Raw genomic sequence first — 11,919 nt, forward strand, 5'->3', positions numbered from 1 at the left:
TAGTATACGTACAAACACACTCCATGCCATCACGCGCATGCCCAGGTTTGCAGCCATCACACTTCTGCCCAGTGGCTCCAGGTCGGCAAGTGCAATGTCCAGTGACTGGGTCACAGGGGACGGGCAGTGAGCCATATGGATCACACTTACATTCTTGGCAGGAGCCTCCTGGGCTTCTTGGGCTGCCAGTGTAGCCAAAGGCACATCTAGATGTAAAACAGTTACAAAGTAAAGTAAGATAATGGCACTGAGTTGTCATTTCTCTGATTAGAAACAAGCAGACATTAAATTCCTTTAGAATACCTACATGTGAATAAAGACGACATTCTCATTAGATAGGGCTGAGTTATCTGTTTCTAGAAACTTAAAGAATCAAAAAGATAACTATAATGGAACTTAGAAGTCATTAAATTCAGTTGCTGGATTTTACTAATGTGAAAGGTAAGACTTAGAGTGGTATGTCAGAGGTTGTACAGCTGGAGAAAAACAACCGAGACTGGAATTCAGATGTTCTTATTCTCAACCTATATATTTTTTCCCATTACACCATCATAGTAACTGACATTTTAATAGTACATTATGGTTTCTAATGTGTTTTACATGCATTGGTTCATTTGATTCTTGCAACAACTCTGTGAGGTAGGTTTATTTATGTTTCTGAGACTCGGGTTAGGTCAATTGCCCATGGTAGCCATCATTACAGATTTAGTACAATTCTGTCATTTTACAGAGAAAATGAGGCATTTGGAGGATACATGACTTTTCCCATGGTAGCCATCATTACAGATTTAGTACAATTCTGTCATTTTACAGGTAGAGAAAGTGAGGCATTTGGAGGATACATGACTTTTCCAAGGTCACACTACCAGTTGTCATAGGTAGGCTTCAAAACTTCATCTCCTAATAGCAGATCTAAGCATTCTTTCCACTCTCTAACATTGCCATAGATTCATAAGTAAAAGTTTTCTGTATGGTTTCTTTTGAGTACAGATCTGTAGAAAGTATTTCCCACTGAACAATGAAAAACATTACTTTTTCTCTTTTACAGTGAAATATACATTCATTTAGCATTTAGTATGTATGAAGAATTATGATTGTCACTTGAGAATTTGGTGACTTTTGGTATAACCTGTACTCCTGGTCTTTGTTTTTAAGGAGTTGATGGTAAGGGTGAATTATGAGGCAATAGAGGGAGAAGAAGAGACCCAACATCAGTCAACCATTTCTAGGAGTTTACTTTAATGGTCTGAGATCATCAGAATTTGTCCAACTATTTTGTAGAAGTAATCCATCCCTGCAAGTCACAGGGAGAGAAGGTTGAAGTAAGAAAAAAAAAGCCAAAGCTCATTTTTCAAGGTTGTCCAGATTACTTGTCAGACTTGTGCACATTCAAAATAAGCTTTTTTAGTGCTTCCTATGTAAGATTGTGAGCACAGAAGTAATAGATAGGATTGATGTAGTTTTTCCCAAAATAAAGTCTCACAGAATCATCAATCGAGACCTGGAAGTTATCTCAGAGCCAGATATTCCAAACTTCTCATTTTACAGTGGAGGAACTGGGGCCTGGGGGATGTTAAATGACTTCCTACCATAACACAGACATGAGAGGTAGAATTTGTACCCTGTCCTTTAATGCTAGACTCTGTGTTCTTTCCTTCTATCATCGTGCCTCCCCTGTTCAATGCCTGTTAACTAAACGGACTTTAAGAATTTCTTTACATTTGTAATTAAAAGTGTTCCCTTTTAAGCCCTTAGTAGCTAGGTAGTTAACAGAAGATATAGCTAGAAAAGCAACTTGGAAAAAAATGCATGGGGACTCTCCATTACTGGGCATGGAAACTCAGGAAAATATTCCATAAAATTTAGGTAATTTTTTTTGGGTGGGCAATTGGGGTTAAATGACTTGCCCAAGGTCACAAGGCTAGTAAGTGTTAAGTGTCTGAGGCCTGATTTGAACTCAGGTCCTCCTGACTCCAGGGCGGGTACTCTATTTACTGCACTACCTAGCCATCCCTTAGGTAATTTTTTTTTGGTAAAGATTCTGAAGCCTGTAAGTCCCAAATGACTGTAAGGCTTGGGGAGAGGTCTGAGAAATTCATGGAAGATGTAATAAGGAAAGGAGGAAAGAGGGTGTTTTGGGTCTCCACAGTAAATATTCTACCTAGACTTCACAATTTACTTTGAGTAAGAATAGCTTTTTTTCCCTGGGGAATTACATTATACATCTTTATTTCAAAGAGATAATGAATGTCAAAACACCTTAATTTTTGAAAAAAAAAAGCAATTTAAATAATTTACATTTGAATTATAACAATTATTACATCCATTTATAGAATGTACATAAAATGGAAAAGCAAATCTGGGCAGCTCTTAATATGTGGCTTATCTACAGACAGTTTTGAATCCTAGGCTGGCTTTTTCCAGAATGGCTGGTCTAACCCAAGTCCATTTTCTTCCACTACGTGACTGAAGCATGCTAAGGGCATAATCCTAATATTAATATTGGTATAAGAAAATATCTCCAAGAAAGTAAATTGGATTCAGGCATGCATTATGCAATGCATTGCAAAAACAAACATGAGTGAATGTGGAATAGTATTTACTATTTTGGATTATTCATATCAGAATTAATTTCTGTTAGGATAGAAATAGATTTCACTATATATTCTTGCATATATAGTACATACATAGTAAATATAGACTATTGTTAATATTTACACATATTTATTTTCGTTGAAGTATAAACATTTAGCACCCTTAAAGTCCAAATATTAAAGATGATTTATTTTCATGATAAATATGACTACGATTAGTTAATCCAAAGAGCTTCTGAGATAGGTAATTGCTAAATTTGGCTGTCCAGTACAATGTCCTCACAGAAATTAGTGGGCATGGGAAACACTAGTGAGAGCTTATGGGTGCAGTAAATATTTTGAATTTTTCAATGTCCATTTGAACTGATCACTTGGTAGGATAGTTGAGAGGCAGTGGGGTGAAGGAAAATTGTGACTTGCCCTGAGAGTCATAAAGACTTTCATACATAACTGATGCAAAACTTGCCTGTTCACTTAACCTCTCCGTGACCCAGACAATTCTCCAAGATTTTAAGTTGAAGAACAGTTTCTGATTTGCATTGGTATAAAGAATTCTTCACTAGAAGTTTCCAATACCAATGAAATCACAGATCTGTTTTAAAAAAATTAGGAAACTGTCTATATTTATGCCTGCAAAGCCCCACTCTCAAAGGAAAGTATGATGATGAGAGGAAAGGAATCTCAAAAAATATTGTCAGAAGAAACACAAAATAATTAGATCTTCTGCCTTCTACATCATCTAAACATTTTTTAGGTGAGATATTGTACTTGTCAAAATATTGACCAATAATGTCTACATTTTGAGTTAGACAAAAGATAGGCTATTTTACATTGTGGAATTCTGAAATTCAACATTCTCTTACTGTCTTCAGTGATGACTTACTTCCATAGACCTACCAAGAAGCAATGTTATACACTCCAAAGGGCATTGGTTCTGGAGGCAGAGCACTTGGGTTCAAATCCTGCCTCTGATACCTGCTACTTGTGTGCTCTTGGGTAAGTCACGAAGCTTCTCGGGCTCAGATTCTCTATCTGTAGAATGAGGGAGATGGTATAGAGGGCCTCCTAGATCTCCTGTAGAATTAAATCTAGGATTTTATGATCCTATGAAAAGACTAGATTTTTATGCCTCTCAGTGTCCAAAGTTGTAAAATGGACCTTAGCCCTCTTAAAGATAACCACCTTAGGAATTAGGCAATATTTGTGAAATATCTGAGATTCTTTGAAAAGGTACAAATATTTGCTAGTTTGGAAGCTCCATGAAGAAAGGGACATTGTCTTATCTAAAGTTTGTCTCCTTTTCAGCACCTAGCACATTGCTCTCTATATAAGTGTTTAAGAAATGTTTACCAAATACATTAATATGATTTGTATTTTCCTATAGAGATGAGCATGGATATATTTGATACCATATTATTTAAGTCACTGATTAAAACAAACTTTCTGTCTTCTTTCTAGAACATAGCACATTGTTCTGTATATCATAATTTGCTTAATAAATATTTGCTGAATGCATGAATATGATTTGTATTTTCCCGTAGCACTGAATGTTAATGTGTTTGTTAGCATATTATGTATTGATCAACGACAGTTTGTCACTGATGAACATGAAAGGGACTCATGTTTCTATTCTGATCCTTTATCAAATCAGCTCCACCTCCTAATCCCTCAATCTGTTATTACCTTTCACAGTACTGGCCTTCATATCCACGTGGGCAAGCTGTACATCGATAGTCATCAAATCCTTCTGAGATGCAAGAAGGGCTAAAACTGAAGAAATTCAGGGTGTGAGAGAGAAAAAACAAAGGTTTGTAAGTGGATCTTGTCACATCAACTTTAGCAAGTCAAGTGTATCTCACATTCAAGGTAAGTTCCATCAGTGGGAACTCTTTTGAGTTTATCCTAGAAATGTACAAAAAGATATCTGACCATTGTAGAAAGCAACAGATGGTTTCCCATTGTCATTGTACATTCACAGCTCAATGCTGCCACTTAAAGATGGTCTCTGATGAAAAAATGTATTATTTTGCAATCTATGATGTGAATGTGATGACCATGAATATATGAAATTTCCCAAAGCTGTAGTAACCTGTTCTCATCCATCCACCAAAAACCATATTGAATTTAAAAAAAAACCCCTAACATTTGTTTGGTAGAGCCTATCTTGTTGAATATGCTTTAGGTAAGAAAGAGAAAAGGAATAAACTTTTCTGAAGAACTAATCTCTGCTGCCACTGCAGTTTTAACATAGGCCTGGTGGCATAAAAGTCTCGTTTTACATAAAAGAATACTGTTTTTTCAAACTTACCACTAAACTTTAAGCTTTTTTTTTCTTTACACTTCTGTCATGTTGTAAGGAAAGGAAAAAAAAAGTCCACAAAGATGTTAATATGACTTGTTAAGGATGACTTTTCATCTTTCCCCCTTCTTTTATTGCTGCAAAATCTGAGAGTAAGAAAGAATTTATCTAGTTCAATCCATCCCTAAATAGGTACCCCCTTGCCAGCCCATTTGATGAGTGGCCATCTAGCTCCTGCCTACAATCCTCTAGCAAGGAGCAGATTAGTTCTCAGGATGGTCCATTCTATGTTTGACTGCTCATTTCTGGGAAGCTTTTTTGCATTTTGGTAGCTTAAATTTATTCTTCTGCAACTTTCACCCATTGCCACTAGTTCTTTTCACTCTGGAGTCAAGTAGAACAAGTAGAATCCCCAGGTGACATCCCTTTTTACTTTTGAAGATCGTTATTTTGTCATATCCCTTCATTTCAACCAACTCTTCTCCAGGTGAAATATGACCATTTCCTTCAGTTGATACTTACCTGGCTTTCAGTGGAGGCCATCAAAATTCTATGATCTTCACCAGGTATTTGAGTCTAACACCGACCTTACAAAAATGTGTCACCCAGAACTAAACACAGTATTTCAGATGAGGTTTGACCAATGCATAAGGGAGAAGGATTATATAGCCTCTCCTATTCGTGACCGTTTAGTTTTTTGTTTTTGTATCTCCTGCATCTAGCACAGTGCTTGCCATGTAGCCATTCCTACATACGTGCTTCTTTATTGGTTTTTTGGATGCTAGACTTGTCTTACTGCAACCTAAATTTACATGAAGCCTTTTTGGCTGCCATGGGACATGGTTGACCATATTAAGCTTACAGTACACCAATAAACCTAGATCTCTCTTATTCTTGCCTAGCCATGTTTCCTCCATTCTGAACTTGTGAAGATGATATTTTCTTTTTTTTGTGAAGATGATATTTTCAAACACATTCCACTTTGCAGCTTGTAAAAGTATGCTTAAATCACTACAGATGAACTGAGTCAGATTTGTTCCAAGATTTTTTTTGATTATTATTTCACTTGGAAAACTAAACTATATTAGTTGATCCACAAATTCATAAGCAACTCATTCCATCCAGCTTTTCAGCTTATCTGTTTCAAGCTCAATTCTGAGTGATCATTAATTAAAAAAAAGCCTCGCAACTTAAGCTTTTTAGAATAAACTTTTGAAAGGGAAGCATAATTAGGTTTTGTCTCCTTTGAGTTAAATGCTTTCTCAAAGCCCTTAATAAAAGAGCACCCTCTCCTTAAATATTTGATGTATAGAGTTCTGTAATTCTTCTGGAATTATGTATCATATGGTGTCTGGTTCTATTTTTCTTATAAGTAAGGGTTATGAGAATAGATATGAAAATAAATTGTCATTCAGTCAATGAACATTTATTAAGTGCCTTCTATATTCCAGGAATTATAGTAAGTGCTAGGCATACAAAGAAAAGTAAGAGTGCTTGCCCTCAAGGGCTTTATTGGTAGAGAAAACATGAAAACAAAATATGTTCAGGATATTCTAACTATAATCTCAGAGAAAAGGCACTGCTAGTATTAAGAGGGCAAACTTCTTGTGAAAGTTGGAATTTTAGCTGGGACTTGAGGGAATCCAGGGAAGTCAGGAGGGAGAGACGATGAAGGAGTTACGTTTCTGGGTATCTTTTGCTTCCAGCTCCTCCCCAACAGGATAAATGTGTGCACTGTGGTATGTAAAGGGACCAGGTAAAGAAGTTAGCTTCTTTGGCTTTTGCTTTAATGGGTGAAGACCTGGAAGGAGGTTTCTTTGGCCTGTCTGTCTGCCTACCTTGTAGAAACTACTTTGCAAGGAAAGTAACTGCAGAATTCCAAGAAAGCAACAATATAGTCAACTGGGATCTTTGGCATATAGGAAAACAACCCATACAGTTAGGAAGCAAAATGGTGCAATGCTCCCAATTTCATTCTATTTATGCAGTTTGTGCTAAACTTGTTACTGCTGAAAAAGCACCAGAACTCCCCATTGGTATACTGCAGTCAGCTTCTTACTTTAATTCACTTATAATGCACTAAATCAATAGTGCTTAAATAAGTAATAAAATTACACCTTTGCCAAAAATGTAAACAAATTGATCTATTACTCACAAATTCATTATTCCACACATTTTTTCAACTCTGTAAAAATAGATCCACAAACTCATAAGCAACTCATTCCATCCAGCTTTTCAGCTTATCTGTTTCAAGCTCAATGCTGAGTGATCATTAATTAAAAAAAGCCTCACAACTTAAGCTTTTTAGAATAAACTTTTGAAAGGCAAGCATAATTAGGTTTTGTCTCCTTTGAGTAAAATGCTTTCTCAAAGCCCTTAATAAAAGAGCACCTTCTCCTTAAATATATAAATGTATAGAGTTCTGTAATTCTTCTGGAATTTTGTATCATATGGTGTCTGGTTCTATTTTTCTTATAAGTAAGGGTTATGAGAATAGACATGAAAATAATCTCTTGTGTGTGAGGTCAACATTTTTCAAACCCAGAATATAAAAATAAATAAAAACAATCAAAGGAAAAATACCCCTATTGTTATATCCTTAATCTCAGGCAGGACTGATGTGATTAGGCACTGGTGTATGGGAAAAGGGTAATTCTTTACTTTAGGGGGAAGAGTCAGGTTTGAGTTGGAAGAATGGCAAGAATAAATTTTTAAAAAGGGTGTCTATGGAGCACAAAATTCAAATGATCAATAAACATGGGAAAACTGGTTACCAAGGCTGAGATTTGAGGTCTGTGCAAGACCAAGAAGCAAACTAAAGCTGTAAAAGGGAGCTGACCATTTGTCTGGTTCAATGGGCCTTGGCAAAAGATGAGTCTTCCTGACTCCAGGCTTGGCACTCTATCCATTAGCCACCTACCTGCTCTAAAGCTGCCAGTTACTAATGCTTTCCCTTTTCAGATTTGTTTGTATATGCTGGGTATGTAGTTTGTGTGTATAAGATTATTTATAAAATTGCATCCTCCCAATAGAATATATTTTTCTAAAGTGCAGGGACTGTTTTTGCCTTCCTTTGTATTCTTCAGCACTTAACACAGTGCCCAGCATGTAACAATACATGTTTGCTGACTAACTCTATTCTTCTTGCCCATTCATCATCATAAGCAGTGATGGATGAGGAAGGTAGAGTTCAGGGTTAAGTGAAGATTCTTTTAGTAAAGGATGTTCTTTGCTACAATATAAAGTAGGTTGCGTTTGGAGTGAAGAGGGTAGTACCAGCTGTTGGCTACAGGACTGACTATATGAATGACTGGTCAGGGATCTACCATGCTTTCTTCAAGTTTTAGGCAGGTGGAAAATATGGTTTTCGATACTTAATGGCTTCCTGGGAATTCAGTTGTAGTCAATTCCCAATTAATATACTAATTTGACTGTTTATAGGGTGTCAGGAGTATTTGGTAAATGTTTAACAACCAGCCCTTTGAAAAAAGAAAGCAATGTACACTTTTAAAGTTAATCTCCATTATTTACATTTTCTCCATTGCTTTAAGTCTAAGCAATGAACGAAATAATGAGTCAAGCTCTATTTTTTATGTTTGCCATTTTCTAAAGTAATGAGCTTTCAATTCTAACATATTCCTGGCCCCCTGTTGCAATTCAGCATGGATGGCTTCTGAGACTTACAGGTTGCCAAGGGTCATGATGCTTAGAATAGAGGGGAAAAACTAGAGGTGTAAATAATAATTCTCACTGAAGAACATGTTGGAGTAGACAAACACTGTGAGGTATAACATAAGTAGAATGGCCCAATCATCATAATGGTAGGAGGTATAGCATTTAGAGATACTTTTCTAGGGTTTGGTTTGTGCATTGTTTGCTCATTAGCAAAACAACAGTATTCAATGGAAAGATGAATATTGGCTGGAGAGGCTGTGAATAGTCCAGTCCAGAAGTGTGAAATAAAATGGGTACCGCTGTTGGCGGGAGAGTTACACAGAGAGACAGTTTTCTGTAAGAGTAGGAGGATGGCTTTGCCTGTGGCAAGAGGTCCCACACAGGAGAAGATGTGAGTTGTCTTGGTCAGGATGTCTGTTATCACTAAGATGGCACAATACTCTAGGGATGGGGGCAGGTCTGTTATGAAATGTAACACTATTGCCACTCTAGGATCATGACGACTTGGCAAACGTTGCAGCAATGCCATCCACTGCCCCACTGGGTCCTTGTACATACTAAGACATGCATTACTTTCACAAGTGACAATCTGAAAGATTGGCTCAGTTGTGGCAGGAGTAGAATACTGCCCATCAATATTTACCAGTAGGAATCACAGAACAAATCTCATAATTGGAAAGGACTTTCAGGGGTCACCTAATCCAACCTAATATCTGAACAGGGATCCCAATGGCAGCATTTCCTTATGTGCAAATGTTTTCTTAATTTATAACACAATTGTATTGCTCTCTAAAAAATACTGTGTTTTATTTGAATTATATGTGTCTTTCTGTAGTCATAGTTCGGTCATGCCTCTCACCCTACTAGGTGTCTCAATGATACCTACAAGGATGAATTAACATCCTTGTAGACATCTGGCTTATTAGTCATTTATACAAGACATCTGAGACCATGCGTTTTATTGCTGGCTTTCTCCATGGATCTTATCTCCTGTGAATTACTGATCCTTTGTTGTTAGTCTTCAATCTATGTTGTGCTTCCTACCTGACTTGTTGGGTTCACACAGGTACGATTTGTTGTTGTTTTTGGTTAGTAACAGTTCAAAGCAGCTAGGTGGCACAGTGGATAGAATATTGGACTTGGAGCCAGAAAGACGCATCTAATTCAAATTCAAATCTAGTTTCAGATATTCATTAGTGGTGGGACCCTGGGCAAGTCACTTAATCCAGTTTGCCTCAGTTTCCTCATCTGCAAAATGAGCTGGAGAAGAAAATGTCAAACCACTGTAGTATCTCTGTCAAGAAAACCCTAAATGGGGTCAACAAAGTGACAGACAAAACTGAAGAACAACTGAACAACAAAACAATGCAGGACCCTATCTGACCCTCTAACAGGCATGGTTGTCTAGCTTGCTTGGAAGACAGTGAACTAATCCTGAGTATGAACACCTCCTGCCTCCTGCCAGGAGATTAATTCTAATAATTCTTGTTGAGTTCTAATGGCTGTAAGATTTATCTTGTGGAAGAGGGTCACGTGCCATGACTTATCTATCAGGTATATAAATTCAGGCTTTCATGACAGTGCATCTACACCACCCATTTTGATGGCTGGTAATGTAGGTGATGGTGACATTGAAACTTCTGAAAAAAAATAATCCCCAGGGGATCTAGTGTTAATTGAACTGCCAGGCAGTTGGAAGTTTCTTATGGATGGAGTGAACAAAAGTGAAGTACTTTACCCCATCAAAATAGTTCCTCCATGCCTGAAATGCAGTTTTAGGCCTTACTGAATTAATCAGCTTTCAGGAGAATTATTCACAGAACAAGGTCACAGATTAGTGTGGCCTCTAGAAATGGTGGCAAACATGGAGATGCTGGCTGAATCAACCACCACGATGAACTGTTCCTGAGGTTCCAGGGATATAAAGAAGGGGACTGAGATCATTCTGGCAGGTTGCACCCTGTCTCTTGTGTCTACTATGCAGCATTATAATGCTTTAGTAGGTCATGAGGTAGATTTAGAGTTAAGATATTAGAGGTCATCTAGTCCAACCCTCTAACTTTACAAATGGAAACTGAGACCCAGAAAGATCAAGTGACTTGCCCAAGGTATCAGAGCCAATACGTGGTAGAGGGTGGTGCTAAGATTAGGAGGTCCTATAGCCTTAAATTCAGTGCTCTTTCCAATTCACAGTGCAGTGAAAGTACAGTCAAAATGGTGAACTTGGGGATGAAGAAGCATTCTAGAGGTCAAGGAACCACTACCTGTCTATTGTGGAGGTGGGGCTACCTCATGGCAGTATAGACTTCAGTTTGTGTGGATCCATATGAACTCTTGATAGAAATATCACCCATGCCAGAAAGTCTATCTCTTAATAGCAATAATGATAGTATTGGGGATAGGAACTAGACCTATCATTTTATAATTTTTCTGCAGGGGTAGTACAGGGAACTTCTAGTGAGGAAAATCCCTTTACTAATTCAGAGAAATATCTCTTCTGTCATTTATAGACTTGGGAATGTGTCTAGGGAATTAAGAGATGAAGTGACTTTTCCGGGGTCATACAGTTAGTATGTGTCAGAGTCAGGACCTAAATCCAATTTGTTTTGACTCCAGGGTCAGTTCTCTCTTCACCATACCAAGATGCCCATCTAGTAATAATAGCTAACATTCATTCACTACCTTAAGTATCATTCATAGAGTACCTTAATGCAAAGCATTTTACATATTTTATCTCATTCGAATCTCATATGGAGTAGATGTGATATCATCATCCCCATTTTATGGGCGAGGACATTGAGATTGAGAGATATTATTTTACATCATATGCCTTGGGTCACACAGCTAGGTAATATGTGAGGCAGGATTTGAATTCTAGTCCAGGGCCCTGGAGATTTGAATGCTATTTACCTCATCAATAAGGAGAGAGACTCTCAGTGGAAAGATGAGTAAAAACATGTGGGAATTGATTTCACTCTATAAATAAGTACTAAATAAATAAAACGTACTAAATTCTACTCTGTAAATAAGTACTAAATTAGGACAGATGAAACAATCAATGAAACTGCTCTGGCTTCCCTGTTTATGAGAGCAGAGGACAGATTTCCTTGGTGATAACCTTTGTCCACTGAACATCAGTTTTATCATTCTTTGAGTGATTTTCCTGATATGGGATATAAAATGGTACTAGTTTTCAATTATTCTGCGCATCAACTATTGACAAATGTCAGTATTGAACATAAGCAGAAACAATGGAAAGGGGTATAATCGTGCAAGAGTAGGATGGATCTTTAGGAGATTACTTCACATTATAATGGAAAAGTTCTAGCACATGGGTAAATTATGTTTCTT

The 11,919-nt window shown here is 37.2% G+C and overlaps 1 protein-coding gene across 1 annotated transcript in view; it reads right to left on the bottom strand.

The window, feature by feature from the left end:
- Window positions 1–11,919, bottom strand: part of LAMA2 (laminin subunit alpha 2) — an 831,335-nt gene that overhangs the window by 198,882 nt on the left and 620,534 nt on the right. Inside the window, exons 31-32 of the mRNA XM_069077437.1 lie at window positions 4,278–4,364; window positions 13–206 (exon numbers count right to left, since the gene is read on the bottom strand). Coding sequence (XP_068933538.1) covers window positions 13–206; window positions 4,278–4,364 — 281 coding nt within the window. The remainder of the gene's footprint in view (window positions 1–12; window positions 207–4,277; window positions 4,365–11,919) is intronic.

This window comes from Petaurus breviceps, unplaced genomic scaffold (genome assembly GCF_028583685.1).
Source record: "Petaurus breviceps papuanus isolate PSGF00001 unplaced genomic scaffold, PetGlider_PUasm1.0 90977, whole genome shotgun sequence".
Classification (NCBI taxonomy): Eukaryota; Metazoa; Chordata; class Mammalia; order Diprotodontia; family Petauridae; genus Petaurus; species Petaurus breviceps.